This window comes from Poecilia reticulata, linkage group LG6 (genome assembly GCF_000633615.1).
Source record: "Poecilia reticulata strain Guanapo linkage group LG6, Guppy_female_1.0+MT, whole genome shotgun sequence".
NCBI classification, from domain to species: domain Eukaryota; kingdom Metazoa; phylum Chordata; class Actinopteri; order Cyprinodontiformes; family Poeciliidae; genus Poecilia; species Poecilia reticulata.
Genome location: NC_024336.1, coordinates 6,229,619 through 6,256,008, shown reverse-complemented (window position 1 = coordinate 6,256,008; position 26,390 = coordinate 6,229,619). Strand labels below are relative to the sequence as shown.

At 38.8% G+C, this 26,390-nt stretch overlaps 5 protein-coding genes across 8 annotated transcripts; all 5 read right to left on the bottom strand.

The window, feature by feature from the left end:
* Positions 1-3,690: 3,690 nt before the first annotated feature.
* On the bottom strand, positions 3,691-7,783 carry bpgm (2,3-bisphosphoglycerate mutase). 2 transcript variants are annotated; one of them, XM_017305453.1, is made up of 3 exons: positions 7,366-7,783; positions 6,160-6,768; positions 3,691-5,195 (listed from the first exon to the last, which is right to left on the bottom strand). In XM_017305453.1, the coding sequence occupies exons 2-3, from the start codon at positions 6,758-6,760 to the stop codon at positions 5,020-5,022; spliced, it is 777 nt and encodes a 258-aa protein (XP_017160942.1). In that variant the 5' UTR covers positions 6,761-6,768; positions 7,366-7,783; the 3' UTR covers positions 3,691-5,019. The 2 variants fall into 2 exon arrangements, with proteins under 2 accessions (XP_017160942.1, XP_008409217.1); XM_008410995.2 differs by having other exon boundaries at positions 7,371-7,497.
* Positions 7,784-8,559: 776 nt separating this feature from the next.
* LOC103465822 (troponin I, slow skeletal muscle-like) lies at positions 8,560-12,597 on the bottom strand. The gene is made up of 8 exons (XM_008410994.2): positions 12,214-12,597; positions 11,897-11,938; positions 11,791-11,797; positions 11,467-11,511; positions 11,239-11,370; positions 10,336-10,425; positions 9,538-9,711; positions 8,560-9,345 (listed from the first exon to the last, which is right to left on the bottom strand). Exons 2-8 carry the CDS (start codon positions 11,905-11,907, stop codon positions 9,259-9,261), a joined length of 546 nt encoding a protein of 181 aa, XP_008409216.1. The 5' UTR covers positions 11,908-11,938; positions 12,214-12,597; the 3' UTR covers positions 8,560-9,258.
* A 426-nt stretch (positions 12,598-13,023) lies between these two features.
* LOC103465821 (troponin I, slow skeletal muscle-like) lies at positions 13,024-16,282 on the bottom strand. Of its 3 annotated transcripts, XM_008410992.2 has the most exons (9): positions 16,197-16,282; positions 16,023-16,104; positions 15,535-15,565; positions 15,431-15,434; positions 15,305-15,346; positions 14,744-14,875; positions 14,540-14,629; positions 13,727-13,900; positions 13,024-13,638 (listed from the first exon to the last, which is right to left on the bottom strand). In XM_008410992.2, the coding sequence occupies exons 3-9, from the start codon at positions 15,543-15,545 to the stop codon at positions 13,549-13,551; spliced, it is 543 nt and encodes a 180-aa protein (XP_008409214.1). In that variant the 5' UTR covers positions 15,546-15,565; positions 16,023-16,104; positions 16,197-16,282; the 3' UTR covers positions 13,024-13,548. The 3 variants fall into 3 exon arrangements, with proteins under 3 accessions (XP_008409214.1, XP_008409213.1, XP_008409215.1); XM_008410991.2 differs by lacking the exon at positions 16,197-16,282 and having other exon boundaries at positions 16,023-16,150; XM_008410993.2 differs by lacking the exons at positions 16,023-16,104; positions 16,197-16,282 and adding an exon at positions 15,831-15,861.
* A 1,980-nt stretch (positions 16,283-18,262) lies between these two features.
* LOC103465820 (troponin I, slow skeletal muscle-like) lies at positions 18,263-20,838 on the bottom strand. The gene is made up of 8 exons (XM_008410990.1): positions 20,746-20,838; positions 20,071-20,092; positions 19,938-19,941; positions 19,816-19,857; positions 19,590-19,721; positions 19,394-19,483; positions 19,011-19,184; positions 18,263-18,704 (listed from the first exon to the last, which is right to left on the bottom strand). Exons 2-8 carry the CDS (start codon positions 20,079-20,081, stop codon positions 18,618-18,620), a joined length of 540 nt encoding a protein of 179 aa, XP_008409212.1. The 5' UTR covers positions 20,082-20,092; positions 20,746-20,838; the 3' UTR covers positions 18,263-18,617.
* A 456-nt stretch (positions 20,839-21,294) lies between these two features.
* LOC103465819 (troponin I, slow skeletal muscle-like) lies at positions 21,295-26,144 on the bottom strand. Its single transcript, XM_008410989.2, has 8 exons — positions 25,993-26,144; positions 25,044-25,072; positions 23,994-23,997; positions 23,840-23,887; positions 22,119-22,250; positions 21,942-22,031; positions 21,699-21,869; positions 21,295-21,606 (listed from the first exon to the last, which is right to left on the bottom strand). Exons 2-8 carry the CDS (start codon positions 25,052-25,054, stop codon positions 21,520-21,522), a joined length of 543 nt encoding a protein of 180 aa, XP_008409211.1. The 5' UTR covers positions 25,055-25,072; positions 25,993-26,144; the 3' UTR covers positions 21,295-21,519.
* Between the last annotated feature and the right edge of the window lie 246 nt (positions 26,145-26,390).

The following is a 26,390-nucleotide window of genomic DNA, read 5'->3' as shown; positions in this document are numbered from 1 at the left end:
TTTCTCTCCTTCCTCGAGACACAACTATGCAAAATAGGTTTGAAAACAAATTGGAAGGCAGAAGTGAAAACCCCGGCAGGCAGCCCGAAATTTTGAAGTTAGCTGTGATTCTCCCCACAACAGTGGGCCGAGTGGAAACAAACGGCATGCGGTGGCGTGGCGTGCCTCCCCAGGCGGCGTGCTTAGCCTCCTTTTATGGAAGCACACAGGCACAGTCAGCTGTAGAGTCCCCATCTTGGTGATACACAAAGCCACGGAACGAGAGAGCGACGTTTACTTTAGGAAATACCTGCTGCTGAGAGAAGCAATGCAACCTGAAAATAACTCGTCTCGGTTTCCCCAAAACGCCGCTGTTTGGCTTCATCTTGTGCGCAGACGGACTAACAGCGTCTGATAAAAGCTGGTTTAATATTAATGGGAATTTAAAGCACATGATTTGAACAATCCACCATGATTTCTTAGTGAAGTATGAACCACCTCCCCGCGGTTTGCTAGCGTCTAAATCCACGTCCTCTCCCATTTCGAGGGTCCAGTCAGTACAACCAAAGAGAAACCAGCCCTTCAGTGTCACCGGGTTCATTTGTGTTCATAGTAAATGTAGCAGGATGAATGAAACCTGCTCTCACTGACTGAGAACACCTGTTGCATCCAATTAACTGCCAGTAGGGGGCGCTGTGGGTGGAAAGAGAGGCTCCTTCACCTGCATCTTCATGCTCCGACATGGTTGCATTTCAGTGTGTGATGTTGCTGAAATGTGGAACACACCGTGTTGGGGTTGGTGTGTTCCTGGGTGAGATGCAGTGTTGGATTTCTGTCAAACATTGCATTTTGTATGCGGGTCAAAGAGTGCCTAAGCAGCTTGTGGTGAACAGCAGATGAAACGTTTGATGTTTTTATATGCACACAAATGACTCTCATCTTGACTATTCAATAGAAGCTAAAGTTAACAGTTAGTAATTGGTCGATTAATAATTGGTTATTCCCCCTGAACTCTTGACTGATTTTCTTTATTTGCTCTTTGTTGGTCCTGTAAATCAAGATGGACTACAAGGTTTTTGTAGGTTTGGAGTTGTGCCACGTATTTTCTAATTTCAGGTGAAGGACTGTTGATGTCTACCTGTGTATAAATTACTCAAAGGTGAACTCTGCGTACGCATAGAAATCATTTCTGAGCATATCTTGTTAGACTAGAACATATTACAAATACATTCCACGCTATTCAGACGTTGCTGCTGTTGGGCTAAAACCTTAAAATCTCAATTTTGGGGTTTTGTTAGATTTAAAAATTATTTTTTTTGCTCAGCTTCTGTTAGTGGTTGTATGAATGCATTTAACTTTGACCAAATGGTATGAATTTACATTTCAAGAGGTGTGAGACGTGTTTCTCATTTCCTTATAAATTACATTTTTGGAGCTACAACGTTTCAGTCCGACAGCACGGATTTGTATTTGCGAAGTGTTGTGACAACCACGTGTCCGTTTCCATCCACTTCACTGTCAAACACCACTTTGTATTGATCTACTGCACAGCATTCCGGTGACACACATGGACACTGTGAGAAAGTTCAAAAAGTGTACTTTTACTACTTTTGCGAGGCTCACTAAAACAGCCGCCGCACACGTTTACATTTTCACACAATCCGACTTCAGCGATCACCAGGAGCGAGAGAGCCGGCTCTGGAGGTCCAAACAACAGTTTCAGTCCCAATTGAGACCATCTAAGGAATAGAAGTCAGACCAGACTTGGCATGTCCACCTCTGAGTGTCCACAGCCACACATCTGCTCAATGTATGAGAAGCAGATTTTAAAAACAAATGATGGTGCTGACTCCCGTTTAGGACAGAGCAGATACCTGCGCTAACGAGTCAGATCTGGAGAGGGTGAGGGGACGACATGTTGACTTTTGTAGCTTTTGCAAATGAGAAATTATGTTGCCACTACTTTTGGTTTTTTATGTTCAGGGTTTCACATTTTACATTTAATGCTGTTAAAATGAGTCCTTATAAATTATATGTCACACACATTTTTTTATTTATTTATTTTAACCCAAGTCAACTTTTCATGTTTTTGAATTCTCAAAGTGAAATTAATCCAGTAAAATTTTTTAATAGGTTTCATCTGAACACTGTAAGATACTTTATGCTTCAATGCGATGCTTTTTTTGACACAAGCAAAACAAATATTCCTCACACATCTCATGTCTTCCTGTCGATGTCGTCGATATATCTCCACATCATTATCTAACGTGAGAATTAACTCTGCGTAGTTCATGTAAAAAACATTCCTTATGTGGGATATTTATGAATGGCTAAATTGTATATTTCAAAATAAACAAAGCTGCTTTGAGATGGACAAAAAAGTTCCTCAAGCTCATTAGACGCAACAGTTTATCTAAATAACTGATCCTGTCATTTGTAACGTTTACCAGTCAGGTTCTGACCTCTGCCCTCAGAAACAGGCACAGAAGCTGAGAACCTCTTCTGACTGAAAACAGTACATATTTTTTAACTACAGTAAATGCAAAAGCTACTATTCGCACATAACACACTAGTGCACCAAATGTAACAATCAAACTTACCAGGGTGCAGACAAAGCGATTGGTCCTGCTGGAAATCAGCAGACGAGGACCAGCTGGAGAGTTTATAAGCAGGACATAAGGTGCTGAGCTCCGCCTGCTGAAGCTGTGGTAGTTTACGTATTGAATATGGCAGGTGTTATTTGTACGGGCATAAATCCGAGGTTTTGTGGATGCATTTGTCATGAATTCATTAAACAATGTCTCCTGAATGTCTTTCGTCAAGATACAAGCAAAAAAAAAAAAACGTAACTATTTGTTTTAGTTGTATGAAGTTGAAGTGAAGAGAAAAGGATGATTTGTTTATAAATCTTCAAACTGTGGCTCACATTTTGTAATTTGGCCATTTGGACTGATGCCACAAAATACAAGCCAGTGCGTTTCATTGCTTTCAGAAGCTACCGAATCATTAAGTCTGTTAACCTGGGAATCTGAGGACAGATCTGGACTTCATGGGAGAGACAGTGACAGACCGGGAGCCTGTGCAGGGTGTAACCCGGATGTCGACAATGGATGGAGTGGCGAGAAGAGAGCGTAAAGAGGATACAGAGACGGGTAAAAGAAAATGATTTGATCAAAAAAAAAAAAAGTCCATAATTGTTATAGTCCATAATAGTTTTGACTTGGAAGCAAAATGCTGGATGCTGCTCTGCACCTCAAACTCCTCATGGTATCAAAGCTGAGGAGAGGATAGGTGTAGCTAAATAATGCATAATCCATAAAGAAAGTTGTTTGACGGTGCAAAGACTTGAGACAGGAGCAGAGGCTCACTTTCCAGAGCCAGAGCTGCAGAGAAATGGATTACATTGAAGAAAATTTATGTCGTGCAAAGGCCAATTAATAATTATTCACTACTTTGTGTTTGTGTTACATAAAATCCCTATGAAATACAATCCAGTTTGTATTTTAGTAATGCCACTGAATTGTCCAGATGTAAAATGTTACTCTTCGCATAATAACTCGTCACATTCGTTGTTCCAAACGTCAAACCTGTTGCATGACTTTGCGTCCAAAAAGTTGTGACAGACATATAAAGAATGAGCCTGTGAAGACTTCCTTTGTGCGTCGGAAAAACTGGTTTACACGGAAATGATTGCACTGGTCTGGGTTTGTGTGTTGTACCCCACAGCCGTTTATTGCCTCCAGGCTTCTGTAAGCGACCGGAACCCAACAAATGAACGACACAAACGATCAAATTGTTTTCTGATCTGTTTCCAGTATCATTTGCCTCACCATAAATTAAATATATTCCTGACGTGACAAAGCTCAGCAAAAAAACATACAAAAAAATAAGATAAAAACACAAATATACATGAACAAAAATTAGAACTTTTATATTACATGGCAATCTTTCATCCAGTAACATCTGTAGGATTAAAATTAGCTGAAACTACAAACATCAGTGCTGCCGACACTCAAGTATTTGCACATCGATGACTCGTCTGTTTTCCTTCTTGTGACAAAGCAGTTCAGGGAAACAAAGTAACAGTGATGGTGAAACACAACATGAAAATACAGGTATTGCACAAATTACATCCACACACAAGCGATATTGGACAGCATAAAATAAACAGAGTTCTGCTTTATGACAATGAGTATGCACACTTTGTACAGTCACTCATACTTTTGACTTGAAAACTTTTTTTTTTTTTTAATCTTAACGATGCTTACATTAACCAATTTTTATATTTGCACAAAATAAGACTTACTTTTATCAATTGGCACATTCAGCAAGGTAACTTAAATTTGAAAACCTTACTAAAAATGCAGATCACAAGCAGTTCATACCAACGTATTAGTGAAATAAAGCAATACACATTTTGTTCTGTACCAGAAGTAACCACACTGTATAAACCACTGTGCAATTCAAATGTACGATTATTTCATACAAATGTGGTATTGTAATGGCATATTTTAACAATATATTGAGCGTTATTTAATAAATAAGCAGACTAAGCTCTGTAACAGAAAGCAGGTTAAATACCAAAAACACAGGTTTAAAAAAGAAGGAAACGAGTCCTACTTTAAAAGACTAATATGACTTTCACTGATTTTTTTCCCCCCTTCATTACTCTCTGTAGAAAAGCATAAGTAAATAAATTAAGGTCAACAAATGGGCAGCTAAGACAAGGAGCACAGTTTTACCCTCAACATTTACACACAAAACACAGTCCAGCAGCTTGCTAAAACATTTAGAGTACACATTGTTTTCCTGATCTCCGACATTTCCAGTGTATCTTGCTTAAGCCAACAATCACACATTGTTGCAAGTGTAACACTGACACCTAGGAACCTCTCAACTGCAATGAGTTGTTGTTATTGGCTAATATTGCAATACAGAATAATTCAAGTCTGTTTAAGATTGTAGCTTTTCGCCGGATGTAATAATCCAGGCAGCAGGCGGTATGTGTGTGTGTGTGTGTGTGCGTGCGTGTGCACGTGGTCAAGTGGCTTGTTTAGCCTTGCCCTGGTCCTCCACCTTTTTAATGGCGGCCTGAATCTTGGCCTGGTCTCCCAGCAGCTGGCGAGGTTTCACTGGTTTGAGGTTCTCGTCCAGCTCTAGCTGCACAGGCACTCCGGTGGGTAGAGTCACGCCGGCGATGTCTTCGTCCGATACACCTGTTGAAAAGAAGTCAAATTAATTGAAATGATTCATGTGGTAAATAGCTGTCGGTTCGCAGTTAATCTACCGTATTTTCCGTACTACAAGGCGCACCGGATTATAAGGCGCACCTTCAATGAATTGCCCATTTTAAAACTTCATAAACCCGTCTAAAGTGGGAGGTGGAGGCGTCTCCTGTGCCTTGAGAAGAACAATTACACTCCTTTTTACTTCCTCTGACATTTTGTCGCATTTCAACCAGAAATCTTTTCATGGACGTTTCTGGTCCATGAAACCAGAAACGTGCAGATGCAGCTTTGTTTTGACCAAAACAACATTTGAAATTCAAAGGCTCAGATGAGCTCAAACTTGAACTTTTTGGTTTGCGTTGAGAGTAATCTAACAATGCATATCTCCCTGAACACCCGATCTCTAGCGTGACACGTGGCAGTGGCAGTATTATTTTGTGGGAATACTTCAGCCAGGGGGAAGAAGCTACCCCGGGACAATCCTGGAAGATAACCAGTGATAGGCTGCACAGGAAAACATGACAAAAAAAAAAAAAGTTAATTTTGCACAATACGTGGAATCTCCTCACATCCATTTGCATGAGTTCAATTAATATTCTTGCTTACTAATAATGCAAAAATATTTTTGGAAAGGTAAGGTCCTGTAAAAATTCATGATGATTACGAATATTGAAGCTGATGAATGAGACATGCCCCCTCCTCAGACCTGGACGCTTACCAATGTAGTAAAAGGTCAGCATGGATTTCTCATTACACTTAAATGTAACATAAACTTGCTGACCTTTCTGCACAAGTTCAAGCTTCCATTTTTGGACCTGAAATGTTTCATGTACTTCCTTGTTCAGTGACTCTGATGAGAAACAGTGATCTTTAAATAAAATGATTTCACTACATCTATAAAAAGAAAAAGAAAAAAGAAAAAAAAAGCTCAACACAGTGGCATACTGCATACCTTCCAAGTGTTTAAGGATGGCCCTGCAGCTGTTCCCATGACCAGAAATGAGGATAGTCTTGCCTTTCTGGATCTCTGGGACCACGGTGCTGTTCCAGTACGGCAGCAGCCTGTCCAGAACCTCCTTCAGGCTCTCCGCTCGGGGGAGGTTCTCCTTCGGCACGTCGCACGTGGCGTATCTGCGGTCGTTATAGATCTCCATATAGTAAGGGTGGGACTCATCAATCAGAGGCGGAGAGATGTTGTAGCTCCTTCTCCACACCTTCACCTTTTGCTCTCCGTGCTGCAGAGCCATTTCTGCCCGGTTGAGTCCGATCAGGGCTCCGTAGTGGCGTTCGTTGAGCCGCCACGACTTGACGATGGGGACCCACTCCTGGCCCATGGCCTCCAACACCAGCCACGCCGTGTGGATGGAGCGGCTGAGCAGGGAGGTGAACACCAAGTCGAACTTGTATCCCTGCTCCTTGAGAAGCCTGCCGCAGTCCCGGGCTTCCTTCACGCCTTCCTCGCTCAGCTTCTGGTCGACCCAGCTGCAGAAGCGGTTCTCCTTGTTCCAGGCGCCCTCGCCATGCCTCAGCAGAACCAGTCTGTACTTCGACATCCGAAGAACTAGAAGCAGAGGAGTCATGCACATTACTTAATGGAAACGAAACGTGCGGCTGACAACTTCTTAAAAACAGACAGGGGGATATCCTGTCAGCAGTGCCTGTGTTTCTAATTTGAAGTAGCCATTTTTTGTAATTATTATTATTGTTACAACTACTGCACTTTATTTTTTGATTGTTATATATTTCTAATGTCCATTTCTGTTCATTTGCTGCCCTTCTGGGCCAGGTCACCCGTAAGAAAGAGATCTTGAGATCTCAATGGGTTTTTATCTGGTTAAAGAAAGGTTTAATAAAATAATAACAGGTGGGTGATCTCAATTTAAAAGCAGTGAGAAATTCTTAGTCAATGCTTGATAAAAATAGAGACCTGCTGAAGGGGTCGACATCGCCTCATCAATTATCCTTATTGAGAAAGAGGATCAAAACAACAGTATCAGTCTCATCCACATTACTGATGAATGGTGAAGCTAAAAGGATGGGTGAACACCGGCACAGTTAATGCTGCACAGCCGCTCAGTAAAGCAACAAGGCCGGTGTACGCATGTAATTTCTAATCTTTACCAGAAACAGTCGAATTGTGTCAAGTAAAATGCATCACCTTACCCCGGTGGAGTTAAACACCCCGACAGAAACGCCGTCGACACTCTCGTCAATGTTGACAAGATTCGCCAGGCCACAGCAACGTCCGCTCGGTGCGTTGGTGATTAATGTGGCGGCCGTCCAATCGGAGAGCTGTATCGCCCTTTGTGGGCGTTCCCTCCGGTGTCTGTTATGCCCATATTAGGAGGGGGACAAACGGTTCAGGCAAGCTCGCTGTACGGAAAGGAGAACAGAGGGCAAGAGGAAGAGGAGGTCGCAGCTCCCGCACTGTGAACATGTTTGTTTTTGTTTCCATGAGTTAGAGGGGTAATGCGTTTCTGTAAAGATATTTACAACATTGTTTGTAGAAGTAGGAGTACAGTACATCTGTTATTATAGTTATGTCAGTACTAGTAGCGGACATGGGCGGTTCTAGCGATAATGGCGCCCTAGGCGAGACCATCCGAACAAGGAAGAAAAGCCAATGTATCCAACATTGGCTTCAGAAAAATGTAGCATGGGGGAAGAGAAAACGAGCTTTTAATTTAATATAAACACATGAACAAACATTTGTATAACATTTCAAATAAAATAGCCATGTTTATTAATGCATAAACCAATGACATGGAGAAAAGGCTGAGAAATTATGCTCAGATTCACATAAGCATTAGTCCAGAAGTTGTTGAAATCTAAAATGTTTCCAATTTCTGAACTATTTTTCTTGTTAAATCAATCTTTCAACATGTACTGAAAAAATATATTTATGAATTTTGTGACACCTGCGCCTCTTCCTCTCTTCCTTGACCGCTGGGATAGGCACCATCTGTAGGGAGGTTGGTCTTCAACAGGGACAAGGGAGCTGATCAAAGTTGCAATAAAACGGCTTAAAATAAATATTTAGTTCCAACTGAATTGAATTGAGAGCAACTTGCCACATGTCAGAGGCTCCTTAAAAGATCTTGCAATAGCCCTTTGAATTTTGTCCTGAACTAAAATTTGCTAACTAGACACCAGCCTGCATGTCACTTGCCAACTTACCCTTTAACCTACAGCAATGTTTCTTGCGGTGCTTATTAGCCACGTCATTGGAAGACAGCCACATTTCCTCTAAAAATGCAAAATCATTGACAGCAATGCGAAATGAGACTTTTTACACATTAGTGGAATAGGCTTCAAGCAAACTTCAGATTACAGTGTAGCAAAGCAGACAAAGCCAGAAACAAGGATGTGATTTATTAAGATTTTTGCAGAGAGCAAAAAAAAAAACTGGTGTTCCTACAACAATGTTGGACATATTGTTATAAAACAGTTCTAATGTGTGAATTAAAGCAGTTTTATGTAAGACTCTCTGAAAATACATTAAAGGTACTACAAATATTTTTGAGGATATACTGATATTTTGTAAGTAAATGTTCTCAATAAAAACAATAGCATTTTGATTATGTTTCACATGTACTTTTAGACATAAATCATAAGACTGGTTTATCTCAAAAATGCACAATCATTTTCCATATAATTTCAAGGGTAAGCAACTCAGTGGTTAAACATGATCAGCCATTCTTGCACAGCCTCAACTGTTATAAAAATAAATATGCACTGTCCTTTCAGTACCCCCCCCCCCCAAATAAAAGGAGAATAAGATTTTTAGGATAATCTTAAGACTGTTTTAAATTTATAGATGACTTTTTCTTTTTCAAGTCAATGATGATGAAGAAGACAACGAAGAGATGGGGTGAAATAGTGAGATAAAATTACTTAAATGGAGCAGAGACAGATGATACATTTATATGTACTCCACAAAAATGATCCCAAAGTTTTCATTGTCACCTTTGTCACTTACAAACCCAAACAGTGTCAGCGTTTACACTTTTCTTAATTTACAGCCGCGATTAAAGTGACGTCCATCACAAATCTACTGGGCAGCATCAAACAGCTTCTTTCTCCCCTCCATCCCAGACATGGCGTCCACGTTCTTACGCCAGTCAGTGACTTCTTCTTTCTGTGGCATCAGAGCAGAAAATTTGAATCAGTTCATCCTGATTAAACACTTGAGATGATTTTAAGGTCAGTGAAATGTGGACGTTTGCTTGCTTAACGTTGCGGCATTAGATTACATTTTTTATTAAATTCTGTATGCATTTAATGAACGAACATTCGACCTAGCATGCATGTCTACATCCTGCACTCTTACCTTTTCCTCCTCTTTCTTCACGGTCTTGAGGTTGGCCTTGAAGTCCACTGACTCTTTTACCTTCGCCCCCAGCAGGGCTCCCAGCATGGCTCCTGCAGACACCCTCACCTTCCTCAGGTTCGGTCTCTTCATCTTGCCCTTCAGCTCAAAGACCTTTTGAGACAAGTTCTGTATCTTTGTGGAAGAAAAAACCACAAACCCGTCTTTACAATTAAACACGAGGTTTTAAATTTCCGCTGTGCGTAGATCGCATGTGTTTCTTGTAGATGTATGGTTTTGGAGAAGGAAAGTCGTCTCTAGGAAGCGTGTTCAAAATTGCTTCGGAGTCTTGGTGACACCATGATGTCCCTGTTTGATGTGTTTCCATAATGGCGATGCTCTGGAGATTTTTTTTTTTTTCCTTTTTCTTGTTGCCATTTTCTGATTTCTGAAGGTTAATGAACAAGATAATGGGCCTCTTTGTCACATTATGTTTTATGTCGCAGGAAATAGATTATTATGTAAAAATTCAGATATTCTGATCAAATCAAAAATGCATTGTCCAAATTAAGAAAATGCTTGAGTTGCATTTATTTTACAACAATTATTTAGAATGTGAGTAAATTTGGCAGGGATGTTTTATTAATTAATAACAATTGTTTCCATTTTTTTTTTTTTTTTTACAAAAATGAATTAATAACAATATGTTAGATCTTTTGCTTATTCAATAGAAGATGAAATTATTTCAAAGCTTTTTGCACGTCTTCACCAGAACGCCCAATAAACGTGGATGTTGCCGTATTTACTGGAATCGCTCACCTCTTTCTCATTTATTGCCACTTTGCTAGCAATGTCGTAGCGCTCTTCGTCGACCCTGTCAATTTTTTGGTGGATCTCTTTGCAAAGATTCTGTGGACAGAAACATTTTTGTTTAACAGGCTCATTGAAGGACTTTAGGCTTAGAGAATATAAGTTAACTAACAACAAAATAAAGATTAAAGATGTGGAAGCTAAAGAGAGTAGATGTGAACAAATGGAGCTAAATACTGGAGCAAAACGTCTTAGCAGCTGCAAAAGATTTGAATTTGATTTGAATTTGTGCCCGAAGCTTGCCCAACCATCAGGACGATGATCATTAGCTGACAGCTAGATCTGCAATAAAATGACTCAGATCAAAACGTCTTCATATGTCAGAATGGCCCAGTCAAAGTCCAGACGTAAGACGTATTTTACTTCGCCAGTTATACACTTTTGTTTTTTCAACCTGTCGCATTGCATACTAATGAAAAGTATTATAAAATGCAGTTGTAAAGGAACAATATGTAAAAAGGTTAAAGAATGATGGGAACAATTTATGTTCTGACTTCTATTATATAATAAACTGAAACTATTTTGTGTTTATGACGTATTTACAAAATAATGTATCAAATTAAACTTAGGTTTAAGGATTTTATAATTTTTTTTATGATAAATATTTTTCTCTCCTGTGAGTTTTCAAATGAACATTTTTCAGTGATTTGGAGAAGAGCACATTTTAATCATCTATCTAAATAAAACCCATAACTTTGAAGTTTGATGACCAGGTATTAAATATGTAAGACAAAAATAGATTTGGAGCAACTGATTTATTCAAAACATTGGCAAGCTGGAATGTATGCAATTTTTCTCTACATCTTCAACCTTAAAAATCATAATATACTGAATTAAGAGTGATAGGTGTACCTGTAGTTCCTGCATGGAAAGGCCTGACAGCTGGAGGGTTGGGTGTCTTTCATCAAGGATCTTCTGTTTATCAGCTATTCTGGCTTGCTTTTCACTCTCCAGCATAGTCATTGCCTTCTTTAACAGTTTGGTCTGGAAATAAAAAAAACAAAAAAATATAGAGTTTTCTCTGCTTAATGGTTGTGGATACACTTTGGCAAAGTTGGACATTATTTATACAGGGCATACCTTCAAGAACAATCTGCGGGATGCAGAGATTTTTGGCTTAGGTTTCTGTGAGAGAATAAAACGAGATTAAGTTTACATTTTTTGAGGTGTGCATCACTTTTTGCGTGCTTCTAAAAATCTCCGTACAGTAATGGTGGAAGCATTTTTAAAGCATACTGTAAAAGCTAAACATAAAGCAAATTGTTTTCATGTACTTTCTTAATTCTCACAATGTATTTGTGGAGTTAAAGGCCCCAAGCTGTTAGGATACATTGTTTTTAGTTGCTGACATGTCTGTTAAAAAAAAAAAATCAGCATAAACCCATAGAAACCATCTGGACTCACCGAAGGGCTGTTGAGGAGAACATTTGTGTCCATAGTGCAAAGAAGAAAAATGTATTAATTGTTGTCAATAAGTGGTGAAGGATAGGATTTCTGGGGTTGAACTTACGTTCCAGACATGATAGAAGTTCCTAGTTCCTCCTTGTTATGTCTGTAAATCAGACAGATGGAGTAAAAAGCACTGGTAATTTTCTCCATATTGACTATAAACATTGGAAATTAGAAATGAACCTAAGCTTGAGGATCACTTAAAACTGCAACTAAAATGCAAACAATGAAAAATAAGAAGACGTAACCTTTAATCTTCACCCTTTTTAGGATAAAAATAGAGATATATGGAACAATATCTCTGCCACAACTACTTTAAAGATGTTTCTTTTGTCCGATACACTGTTTTGCCTTCTTTTAATAAGTAGATTTTCTTACCTTTAAAAGTGAAGTTTCAATGCTCAAGAGTTCCCTTGTGTGTGACTCAAGGGGATGAAAGAGGGCAGATATATAGATTTCAGGGCTCATGTGAGTGGCTCACTGAAATAGACTCTCCATTCTTAGACTGAATCTCTCGTACTTCACATGTCTGAGGTGTGAAGTTCTTAGAAGTTCTGAGGAGGGTTCACCTGTGATGCTTTCTTGGTTTGTCTCAAGAGGAGCAGCTGAAATCTGATAGTGCAGTTTACAGACACGCAAAAAAATAAAATTAAAAAAATATCGAAGTACATCCTCTTTAACTTTATGGGGTTTACAAATTATCTAGGAATTAAAGTGTTTTTTTTTGTTGTTATTGTTTTTTATAAAGAATTTGCCCAATTTTTTCCATTTTGGAATCTGGTACTTCTTCATAAGAAGAAATGTTTTCTAAAAGTATGTTTTTTGTTTTTTACATTTTATTTAAAGCGTTTATTTATTTTTAATTTCTGGCTTTATTATGGCTTACCTCATGGAAAAGTTTAGGAAGTATATAAGAGCAGGAAACTTGCAGATAAAAGGCAAAATTGAAGGAACGAAAAAGGCCATAATCCTTATAATGAACGTGACATTATGTATCAATCTAATTATCATTAATTTGGTTAGTGAGTGTCACTTTTCCCAACTGAATAATGTGATTTTTAGCTGTATTTAAATTTATTTTGATGCATCTGTAAGATAAATTTAAGTAGTGTGATATGTATGGTTAGATTAAAATCATCTTCAAACTCCAAATCCTTTTTAAAGTAAAAGCCCAGAAGTGACAAAGCGTGTAATTAATTAATTTATTTATTTTTATCAAGATAAGTCAAAATAAACTTGATCAAGTATGCTTTCAAAGAGGATTTCTAGATATAAATAGAAAATAACACATAATCCCCTTTTTTGTGGAGGATATGAATATACAGAAACTAACAGTAATATATTTTTTTAATTTTAGAAGCATTTTTATTGGCCAATGCTACTTTTGTAGCTGTACCACATCAAGTCAGTTTGCTACAACTGTGAACTGTTTCTAAGTAGCAAACAATATAGTTTAAAATAGTCAAACTTTACTGAACGTCCAAAGTTTCCAGAGGTGCTTAAAAGTTAAAGAGCTCTGCTTCCATCTGCTGGAACAAAGAGCACATTACTGCTGCGTCGTTGTTGATGCAACGGTAATTTCCCTAAACCTCGAGTCTTCCTGAAGTGTCTCTTTGCATTCAGCAGTACAGTGTGCGGATGATATTACGTTATAGTAGCGCCTTTTACAGAATTTGGAAATATTATGAAACAGAAAAGCTAGTGTTTTTGTCTTCAGTTGCCAGAAGCGTCAAAGAGCTTCTTCCTGCCCTCCATCCCAGACATGGCCTCCACGTTCTTACGCCAGTCAGTAACCTCCTCTTTCTGATAGAGAACAAAACAAATTGGACAAAAACATATAAAGAAAAAAAACCCAGAAAACAATATTCAGGTGGATAAAAACCAGATTCACCTTTTCTTCCTCCTTCTTGACAGTTTTGAGGTTTGCCTTGAAGTCAAACGACTCCTTGTGTTTGGAGCCCAGCAGAACGCTCAGCATCGCCTCAGCTGAGATCTTCACTCTCCGCAGGTGAGGCTTCTTGAACTTACTCTGGATCTCAGTGATCTTCAGTTTCATGTTTTCAATCTGCCCAAACGGAGCACGTGATTATATCATTCTACCTCATTACTCAAGATAATTTGCATTTTTCATAGGTGTTACTCAGTGGTGTTATTTAAGATTCACATAATGTACAGTCAAGCTGTGAGATGTCGCCATACCACCGTGATGCGGCTGCAGGATGTTTCCAGTTGAGCTTTGGACTTCAGTTATTGACTTTATTTTACATTTTTTGCTCTTTTTGCTTCCATCATGCAAAGTCTGATTTTTGAACATGATTGTGTGGTTTTCAGCTGCTGTCAAAAATGTAGGATGTAGTGACATCTTGTGGTAAAAATCTCAAATTGCAACCAAGTTGGCATAAATGGAGAGAAAAAAAAGCCACTATTTTATTTCGCCACTGTAAATTGTGTTTCAGAATATTTTATGACATTATTTAAAAGCATGTACAAAAATACTAGTGTATTTTTAAGGGCTCTAACGCACATGGATCTTCGCCTCAGCTTCACAAAGTTTCATTTCAAGTTTTACTTTAGTGTATTATCAGGCCAAAAGTAATGATTTTGGTGGCATTTTGGAGACTGAAACTTATTTTAAGGCTTGAAAATACATGGGCAAGTGAACTGACCTTCATCTTGCATTGCTGTTCTGTCTTAATGATCTCACCTCCACATCGTTTTTGGAAACTTTCAGGCCAACGTCGTAGCGCTCCTCGTCTACAACATCAATCTTGCGGTGCAATTCTTTGCACAGATCCTTTAATAAAAAAGAAAATAACACCGCGGCACATTTAATAATAGTGAGTAACTTGCCGAAAGGAGACTGGGACTAATCCGGACGTAAACGGGTTTTGTGATTGAAAAGAAATACCTGCAGTTCCTGTAAAGACAGACCAGAAAGATTCAGCGGAGGAAGTCTCTCTGCCAGCATGGCTTCTTTTTCCTTTATCTTCTGATTTTTTTCCTCCTCCAGCATTTGAGTAGCGACTGCCAAAAGTTTGATCTAAGAGTGAAAATCCATAAAAGTGCAGCATTTATCCTCTTTTTCCCCCGTTTTTTTTTTACTTGTAAGTACATACAATATTTATGACAAATGGAAAAGAGCATAGATTTCATTTTTAAAAATGTGCTTGCAATGTACACCTTTAAGAATAAAGTGTGTCTCGAGGCAATCATGAGCCTATTATTTCTCATCCTGCGGTCTGTACACTGCAGCATGCAAACTGCACTGCAGCTATTGTAGTTAGACAATTTAACATTCTTGCACAAATTGAAAATAAGCTTAGGGGATAAAATCAATTAAATAAATAGCCAAACATTTGACACAACCAAAATAATAATAATAATAATAATAATAATAATAATAATAATAATAATAATAATAATAATAATAATAATAACAACAACAACACAGACAACTTAAAACTCTTACTTTTAACCCCAGCTTTCTGGAGGAGGAGATCTTAGGTTTTTTCTGTAATTCACACATAAATAACATTTATTTCCACCTTCTGCTTTGCACGAAACATAAGTAAAAATGTATATAACTGATACTTACCTCTCTATGGGGACATTCATAAGAGAAATGAAACATATTATAATTTTATATTTTGCACAACACAATAACCAGTGGAAAAACACACGAGAGGAGACAGCACTTACCCGTCCGACATGGCTGACGTAAACCACCGCTCTAGAATGGGGAAAATAAATCCATTAAAATAAATACACACATTGCTGCTTCACTGCCTTATAAAACATTCTGCATGCTTTGTATGAATGAATTGTTACAAGTTAAGCGCAAGTCTAAAAACTCCTGCAAACTACAAATGCATTTGGTCGCTAAAGCAAAATTGTTTTGAATTGCAAGTCGACCAAACGTCTGGAAAGGTTTAAAGCGAATGTGCTCTGAAGAGTCAAAGCACTGCAAGTGTTAATATATGTGATGAGAGGTTCACCGTGGGCGACAAAGCAGTTAAGTGACCAGATAATCCGCAGGCATGTGAGAAGACTCTGTTCAACCAGCTGCTAATGTTAAACAATAACACTGCTGCCCGCTGAAATGGCCTGAGAGAACAAGATGCTACTCTGACGTAAAGAACCGTGACAGTCGCTGTTGGATGCTGTGAAGTAAAGAGAAATATACTCACACTGAGTCAAACAATGAAAGTACCAATAGGAACTAGGAACGCACTGCCTAGCGATCCAACCTCAAGGAGCTCCTTGTGCTTTCTGAAAACAAAACAAAACACATCTCTCTAATTTATAGTGTCTCCTCCAAAGTAGAATGGCTCACTAAAATAGAGTCGTATCTGTTTTACTACCTCTGTCCGTCCACCAACAGTGACATTTACGGGGGTTCACAACAATTTTCGAGCTGCATAAAGGCAGGGGGTGGGGGCGTCATAAAGCCCGCTCCTTGGGTTCGGATATTTGGGTATGTTTAAACACGATTTCTACCACATCTATTAGTGGAAATGGCAGCGTGTCCTTAGAGAGGGGGTCAAGGTCGGAGTCGTGACAGAGCGGGGCCAGCTGGAAACGTTTAGATGAAGATGTCAGGGAGTGGAGCAGAAGGGAAGAAGTTAGAGTTACCTCCTTCGTTTGGGCAGCGTTTTTATTTATAGGAAAACCGCATGGTTCAAGAGGTCCAGAAGTAACATGGACTACCCCAGATTATCTATTTAGTCGTCTGATGTTAATATTGACTAAATCTGGTGTTTCGTTCCCAAATGTTTCAAACTGACTCAAAGTGATCCATGTTTTTTTTTCCTTAAAATGTCTTTTTCCTTTCTCTAGCCATGCAAAGTAAAGCAGATATTTATTTATAGGTCACGTGCATTTTCCATTAGCAAATTGTGTCACCATTTCTTGTTTATATTTGCAGCTGCATATCATGGCAGTCGTCTCATAACACTTTTCTCAGGCTGCATTGAGGAAAGACAAAAGCCAAAGGTTAACTGGTTTTATTTTGGCCTGCAGAGGAACAAGGACAGGTGGTCTGTGAAGCCTGATGGTTTGTAAACTGAGCCAGTGTGATTTCAGCTTGGCTCTTGGATTCACACTAAAGGCTGCACACACCAAAGAATACACACATTCACATAACTAAGAACATTGTCTGTTAAAAATCTTTTGTGATTTTGTTGGGATTGTACGTGAAAGACAGTAACGCATGGATGCGAAGAGAAAGGATAAGGCAAATGTTGGTAAAAATGTTTACAAGTCTTAAAGGTGCAGTGTGCCTCTTTTATTTGGAGACCGCCACATAAAAATCAGTGCAACTGTGACTTGTCGGAGAACATCAGCAAACGAACAACATCACAAAGACGAAGGAACGCGGCAGAGAAGGTTTACAATACAGTTTCGCAGAACGCAAAGACGAGAGCACAACTGCAAACTGATTACAACGTTGTCGTGGCACTCAAAACGACGGAGAGGGACGGCGGAGCATGAATCAGAGCCGAGAGTCCCGTGGCTACATTATAGAGGAGCTGCAGGAATCCACAGCTTAGATGGTGGAATGTGTTTACGCTTACAATTAGTTGAGCACTCCACCAACATGATCTGTATGAAAGAATGGCAAGAGGATCAGTCAGTGGTAAATTAAAAACATTGGCATAGATGATTAAAAGGTAACACTTTATTTGAAGTGGTGTGAATAAGACTGACATGACACTGTCAGAAACATGACATAACACGTGTCATGAACATAAAGAAGTCTTTATGAATGGTTATGACAGTTGTCATGAAGCGTCATTCGGTAAATAATGACACTTTTAATTGAAAGTTGCTCTAAATGTTGCATTAAAAGTCTATTAAAAATGCCAACTTTGCATGATTTTGTAAATTATGATAATTTAATGCAAAGTTGGCATTTTTAATGGACTTTTAATCCAACATTTAGAGCAACTTTGTATTAAAAGTGTCATTATTTACCGAATGACACTTCATGACAACTGTCATAAACATTCATAAAGACGTCTTTATGTTCATGACACGTGTTATGTCATGTTTCTGACAGTGTCATGTCAGTCTTATTCACACCCCTTCAAATAAAGTGTTACCAATTAAAATTTGTCATTAGCCAAGTGTTCAATGTGGAAAGTTGATCTGGTCAGATGAGACCAAAATCAAACATTTACACTTACACATTTCATACTTAAACTATAAAAAGGTGACTTTTATAAATATAAATAGATATACTTATACACACAAATCATTACATGTAGAAAGACTCTTCTCTTCTCTTCTCTTCTGTCCTCTGTGGTCTTCTGCTGCAGTGATGTTTAGGATTTAGATAATTTGCAGGTGAACATTGTTTCTTCTTTGGCCGCACTGTTATTATCAGCCTCATAAAACAGGCATAAAAAAAGAGAACTACAGCATCAGCTTTAAGTTTTCACCAGAACATTTTATTAACTTTGTTATCCTCAGGCTTTTTAAGGTCAAGAAACGTTTGGTTTTTTTAGGGTGAACATATAAGCAGTCCAAATGTTTCACAAGTGCAAAAACCACAAAACAAAACAGTGCAATTAACCCTAATGCAAAAAAAATGAAACTTCTGCAATTACTTTCTCTTTAATAATCTAAGTAATTTTGAATATCGCATGTAAAGTCTGTCATCCATGCTGAATCCTGTCTTGTGTGTTTGCTAATTCTATGGAAGAACAATCCCTGCAAAGGTCTTCTACAATTTCTTACACTGTAAAGCTGAATTTAACATCAAAATGTCCATAATGACAAATCTACTGGTTGGCATCAAAAAGCTTCTTCCTGCCCTCCATTCCGGACATGGCTTCCACGTTCTTCCTCCAGTCTGTCACTTCCTCCTTCTGATTAGGCAAAGAACATAAAAAAAGTCTCAGCAGTTTTGAGAAATACTACACACTATACATATGTAAGTATGGACAAGAAAAATGGCTGTAAAACATTAATGATGTTTGCAATTAAGTAAAAAAGTAAGCAATAAAACAAGAATTGTGGTAAATGGGGAAAACTATTTGAATTTTTTGCCAAGTGATGTTAAATTAGAATTTGATATGTGAATATTTCTGAATAATGAACTGATTCAGTGATGGGGTGTTCTAGTTCTCTCACATAACTGTGGATGCTGTAGCCGTTGACATACGCTCATTTACCTTTTCCTCCTCTTTCTTCACAGTCTTGAGGTTGACTTTAAAGTCCACGCTCTCTTTAACCCTCGAACCCAGCAGAGCTCCCAGCATGGCGTCCGCAGAGATCTTTACTCTCTTCAGAGCGGGTCGCTTCATCTTACCCTTCAGCTCAAAGACCTTCCGATTGAGATCCTCAATCTGTGGATTCAAATGTAAAAATTCAAGTGCAAAGAACACGTTTAGTAAGATCTGCTGATATTTTCACTGAGTCTGTTGATCAGACAAACAGTAGTTCAAGTAAAAGAACTTTGCAGATCTATTCATTCATCATTAATGTGAAAAAAACCCAACAATAAATAGAATTCATTGGCACTTAAACTAGACGAAATGAAGGAATGAATCCAGACCTCCTTGATGTTTTTGACCACCTTGGCTTCGATGTCGTACCGTTCTTCATCTGCCACATCTATCTTGCAGTTCAGCTCTTTGCACAAAGTCTGGAAAGTTATGATTTCAGTTAAAGCTAGTGTCGAATTTAACCTACGCCACAGTGATTTAGCTGTTTACAAAACATCTGAATGAATCTTCCTCCAATGCGCTCACCTGGAGGTCCTGAACAGACAAACCAGACAGCTGGAGAGGAGGAACCTTCTCTGTGAGAGTAACTTCTTTCTGCTGAATCCTCTCCTCCTTGGTCTTCTCCAACATCACAGCTGCTGTTTTCAGCAGCTTGGTCTGTCAGGCAAAAAAAAAAAGAAAGAGATATCAAACAATCCCCCATTTGGGTAAAAAAAATTAATAAATAAGACTTCATAAAAAGAGACACTACCTTAAGATGTAGTCTTCGAGATGCAGAGATCTTTGATTTTCTCTTAAAGACAAAAACGAAAAAAGTAATTTTATTCTTATTTTGGTTTCATTTGAGCTGCAACAAATATATCGATTCCTTACCGGTCTGTGTTGGACGTTATGACATGAGAAAAAAAGGAAGAAAGGAAAAAGGAAGTGAGGACAATTTATTTATTTATTTTTTTTTGTATAATAAATATTCTTTCACAGATATTAGAAAAACGTTATCACTTACGTTTCAGACATGTTTTTTGCTCCTGTTGAAAGATTAGACTTTTATTTTTATCAGTTCAGGTGATTTTTTACATAATTTGCCTTAACGGTTCTTGCAGTATAAAATCACAGTCTATTTCCATGTTGATTTGATCAAATAAAATGTATTTTGAAGTTTTTCTGCAGTCACACACATTTTATTGTCATCAGTTTTGCTCAGTCATCCAGTCCTTGGAGCTCCATCATACTGACTCTGAGCCTTTAAATTAGTAACACTTCATGCTCAAGTGCTGTGAATACTTGGAATGATTTTCCTTTTTGAATCCCATTTGGGCTCCAAGGTTAGAGTAGCTATCTAAAAATCACATTCAGGTTTAATTTGTGTAAACTAAATGTATAGTACAAGTTAGGATTTTATTTTTTTGTTGAAAATTTGTGATCTCAGCTATTACTTGGATAAAAAGTCATAATGCTGTCTAAAATATCAAAATTTTGGTTTAAAAATCTGTATATTTGCAGCCCTTTAATGTATAAACAGTAAACTAAATTTGAGCTTTCTGCTAAATATGCCAATGTAATCTAAACTCAAACTTTTAGTTTGTTTTCTTTTTACACCACACTGCATTAGGTGAAATGTATCTGTAAATTATTAAATCTATGCCACATTGTCATTAAACAAACAAAGAGATTAACGTACCTTATATTTAATCTCTGCGGAAAACAAGTTGATATGATATGACTCTGACTTTAAATAACAAGAACTAAACTCAAGTCTCAAATTTAATAGCTCCCATTGCCTTCTGTGAGTGGCCAACTAAAATAGCGTCTTCTGTCCTGACAGCCAACAAACCGTATATCACTACTCTTCCACCACCCTTTGCCAGGCTGTGCCGTAACACACAGTAGTCTCAATATGATATGATCATGTGTGTTTGAAAATTTTCTGATTCTGGTTATGCATCTGATTTTGAAAGACTTAAGTTTAATATTTTGGATTAGTAAGTTATTAAGTTATTTTTGTGCCTTAAGACAACTGCAGTTGTAAAAGTTTAGTAAAAAAACAAAAAAGCCATCTGGATGGTCAAATTGAGTGGTTAATCTTTCAAAAATAAAAAATAGTAAAGAAAAAGAGTGAGAATTCAAACATTTGGTCTGGGTGCTTTATTCAGCTTAATGTGTATTACAAATAGGGAGACAGCACCATCGTCTGTCCACTACAAATACTGCACTTCCATAGCGTAAAACCTTTTTCTTTTTTTGTACCACAATCTCAGTTTGCATTAAACTATGGCTATTATTCCTGCAGTGGTATCGTAATTTACATTTAATCATGACTAAACATTGTTATGATCGTTTCATTTCAGCATGAAATTCAAAACTTTTCAAACGCTCACGATACGATTTGACTCAACGACTGCGATCTGTAACGTCAGCATTTGGAAATGACTGATTACTTAATATGTGCATTGTTTCATTGTCCTGCATTAAATAGCTTCTTCCTGCCCTCCATCCCAGAGAGGGCCTCCACATTCTTACGCCAGTCGGTCACTTCTTCCTTCTGTTTGAAGAAGAAAAGAAAAAATAAATAAACGATTGAGGACAATTTTGTCATTTTTTTTCTTTATATTTGCATGGATTTTGGCATTTTACCTTATCGTCTTCTTTTTTCACCGTCTTGAGGTTTGCCTTGAAGTCGGCCTTCTTGAGTTTGGTAGCGTCTGTGCACGCGCCCAGCATGTCGTCTGTGGTCTTCTTCACTCTCTTCAGGCTGGGTTTCTTCATCCCCTTCAACTCGATGATCTTCTGTTTCAGCGACACAATCTGCCAAACAAGCATCCCCCGTTCAGGAAAGACCGCCACGTCTGCACGCATCATTACCAACCTTCCGCGTACCTCATTCTCGTTTTTGTTGACTTTAATTTGCATGTCGTAGCGCGTCTCGTCAGCGACGTCAAGCTTCTTCTGCAAGTCTTTGCAAAGTTCCTGTGGGGGAAAAAAAAAGGAGAGGATGCAGTCAAAAGGGATGTCAAAAAGTGATGGGTTGCTTAGTGGTATTTTCCGCGAGAGTACCTGGAGTTCCTGGGCTGACAGTCCTGACAGCTTGAGCGGAGGAACGCTCTCATTTACAACTCTTTCCTTCTCCAGTTCTTTCTCTTGACTTTCAGCGACCAGCATAGAAGCTGCCTTCTTCAGCAGCTTACCCTAAGACACAACGAGGCCACAGTTAGAGAGCTGGTAAATGCAACTGGGGCTTTCAAAAAGCGTTATATAGCAAGAATGTTTTGATTATTGTTGCTGCTGACCCCAATCTGTGTCATTTAGAAACGGGCTTGAATCAAAACAATACACACTTCTAAAAGCACAGGAGCCGTAAAGTGCATCAGGGTAACTAATATCCAGGTTCCTTGCTGTTACATGCTCCACTTTACTAATGTGAATATGGTACTTAGCAGTGTTAACACTTATGTGCTTTTTTTCCCCTAACATGAACAGTTTTCTCACAACAGCGTATTTAGTACGACATTCTAAATATGCTGCTCCAACACTAACTATATTAAGCAAAGCTACTACAATGTTCTGACACATACCCCTTTGTTTTCCAACAAAATATTTGACTGGACATAATTTAACTCACTCAGATGCAACTCACTTTTTAGCACTTGCTGAAAGTGCCAGGCTAATTGTATTACATTTAATCTCTGTGTTGATATGATTCACGTCCCAAGAGCCAGATTCTGTGGCTGAGGATCGGATTGCCAAGCTCCCCGCCCTCGGTCACCACCCATCTCACTCTGCACCTGACCTCGCTCTGCTTTGGCCCCTCTCACAGGTGGTGAGGCCGTGGGAATGGAGACCCACCTCTCCTTTTCGGGCTGTGTCCGATTGAGCTCCGAGGGTACATGAGTGGGGACCCCGGTGGCCCGGATACGGATGAGGGAACACTGTTTTCAGTGATTGTGTGCATCATAAAGGGTCTTTGGGCTGCACTTTGTCTGGTTCCTCACTTAGGACCTGTCTGCCTTGGGAGATCCTACCAGGGACATGAAGGCCCTGACAGCATAGCTCCTATCACTGGGACACTCAAACCCCTCCACCATGATAATGTCACAGCCCACGAGCTTTGCGGAGGTCCTGACAGATAGAACGAAGTCATGGACACAAGTGGCCAAGATTGTTTTTTTTTCTATACGGTGGCTGGGCTCTCCCTTAGAGATAGGGTGAGAAGCTCAGTCATCCAGGAGGGACTCAGAGTAGAGCCGCTGCTCCTTCACACCGAGAGGAGCCAGTTGAGGTGGCTCGGGCATCTGGTCAGGATGCCTCCTGGACGTCTCCCTGGTGAGGTGTTCCAGTCAGGTACCACCAGGAGGAGACCCAGAGGAGGACACGCTGGAGGGACGATGTTTCTCGGCTGGTCTGGGAACGCCTTGGGATTCTCCCAGAGGAGCTGGTCCCAGTGGCTGGGGAGAGGGAAGTTTGGACCTCCCTACTTAGGCTGCTACCCCCACGACCCGACTCCGGATAAGCAGAAAAATGACTTGTATGTGGACAAAACTCTGAAACGAAGAGTTTATTAAAAAATTTTATGACTAGTCTTTCAGCTGCATCTTACCAGATATTTTAAGAAATGTCAGTTTTTATTTATGTCTGGGAAAGAGAGACATTTAGCTGCAGGTAAACAACAAAGCAAATCATGTTTCACTCATCAAACAAGAGCTCCAAACCTGCAGTTTGCGTTGGGACATCATTTATATACTTTGGAAAAATATGGCTTTCAGAGCTACAAGACTTACTTTTATGAGCAGTCGACGTGTGGCTGCAAATTTCCTTTTTGGCTTTCTCTATGATAATAAAAAAACAGAAACATGTCAGGTTTCTGCATCGTTTACTATGAATTATTTTCCATTGTAATTTATGTACATTTCATTTCATAGCATTTTGACTCACCGGTCTTCATCATCACATGAGTTCAAAAACCACCACAAAATAAAGAAAAACAATTAATATCAYAGAAATAGTCATTTTAAACATGTAATAAAACAATGAAAAAAGAGAGAAGCCGACAGTTACTCTTCATTGAGTAACATGAAACAATGATTCATCACTTTAAAACTTTTTCCATACATTCAATTAAACTAAAAAACAATAAAATCTGAGGACAAAATACAAAAAAGTGCCATAAACTATTTGCATGAGTCTGCACAACTTTAAACTAAGACTTTGTTAAAGGCCCTTTTGGTAGTAGCCTTTCACTTTGCCTCATCTTAATTTGAAAATATTTGCATACATATTTCCCCCGCAAGGTTCGGGGACATTTTAGCCAGACTTCAGTGTCCTCATGGAGGGACATGAATCCTGTCCTGTGCTGTAGGCGAAACATGTGAAAAATACAGGAAATAGTTGCAAGCTGCACAACACAACCAGGCCTTATTGAAATTTTATTCCGTCTTGCCATCAATGGCCAGCTTGTCAATCTTACCTATTCGTTAGTTAAGGAGAAAAGCATGTGTTTTGTGGCATCCCTGTTGTTCCATATTTATCCCAGTTTTTGGTAGTTGTTTCTATTTGATGCTTGGGGATTTTTTTTCTACCCTTCCCCTGAGCTGTACCTTTGATCCTTTTTAACTTGTCATCAACCTAAACGTGTCAACTYAGGACATCCAAACTTTATTTTTAGCACAATTCTCACTGCTGTGTGCGTAAGACGATCGAATCAAAAGGCACTTCAACAAATTATTAATTTTAAGGGTTTTCAAATTTGCGGTATTCTCATGTTTTGCTTCTTTTTTTAAATTTTAACTTTGAATTCACTTCAACTGTACAGGATACACGTTACGCTATGTGTAGAAAAAAGTTTGAAGTGATTTTTCAGAGCCTCTTTTTGGGCATAAAAATAGAAAAAAAATTTTAGACCCACTTTAGGTTGAATTTCTCTTTTTTTTGTATTATTTAGAGTACTGTTATCAATAGTGAAGAAATCATGAGATTATTACTCACCCCTCAGACATCGCAGCAGTGTATCGTTCCTGAGAAGAAACAAAGTGTTTCACCGACCATTTCGAACTCACTACATTTATGTCTCAATTAGAACCATTTTGTGGACCAGACGTTTTTAGTATTTCATGTGAGTTCATTCTCACATGAAATATGCATGTATTTCATGTGAGAATGAAATACATGCTATATGCAAGTATTTAATATTGTTGATTTTGAAATAGGCTTCTGTTCTCTTCCAGGCACGTGTTTTTAAAAAGAGCTGAGGTGGAGCTTGTTGYACAGCTATATTTGACCACATTGTCACCATTCCTTCCTGAGTGCTGCATGCTTTCGCTGGTTTGACGAATCCAGGCAAGATGCAGATGATCTGCAGTATGCAAACATAACATATGCCTTCATATCTGCTTTTTTGTCTATTTTTATTCTTGTTTTTCTAGCAGCAAAGGGCACATTTTAACAAAAAAAAAAGCACACTATTTAAAGAGAGCTTGCACCATAAATAGTCTGCAGCTTTGCCAACCGTTTTATAAAGGTTAATCATTATCAGCTGTCATATCAATAACCATAATTTTGTTAGTCTCATATTGCGCTGGCTGACCTAGGCGATCGAGAATTCAGAAAGTAGCTGGAGGTGAAAGTCAAAACTAGGCTGCCATGTTCAAAAAGTCACGTWAAGACCTTGACAAAAGTGGCGACCTGGGCGTGCATCTCATACGCAAATACCAGGGCAGTGTAAGTTTCAGGGAATGCCGCCTTCATTATTTTAGCAAAGTTAGACTTGACACGGCCCAGGCAAATATTGTAGATAATGTTACGTAGATTCCTGGGCTGCTGTCACTGCCTTCTCTCCGTCTCACAGTGCTAGTTGGAACTTTCTAAGCTGTGCTCACAATAAGCCTAATTGACTGCTATTTTCTACTGATAAAAGGTCATTGACTGCCGCGCTTACCTTTGACGATGAGCGAAAAACAGACGGGCCAGCAGTTTAGCTGTAAAGGAAAAGCACTTTATGATAAATAGTGAAAGTTCTGCGTATTCAAAGCAATSATGCTATTGGCTCATTAAAATAGACCCCCTCGTCCACCTGACAGTTCCCACATCACAATCCACAATGCCTTTTTGATTTGCCCTCAACCCGTGACCCATTTATTTCATGTGATTGTCTCGCACAAGGACACACCTCACACGTCTCTGCAATGACAGCTGAGCTACTCTCTTTCCAGAGGCCATGAGCTCGGAGTATGCGTTCCTTTTAAACTGGTCGCATGGTGTTGCCAAGCAGAGGCCAGAGGATTGTTTCAAAGACTTGTTGTTCTGAGGAAGCTTTTACTGCCAATGGTACGGTAC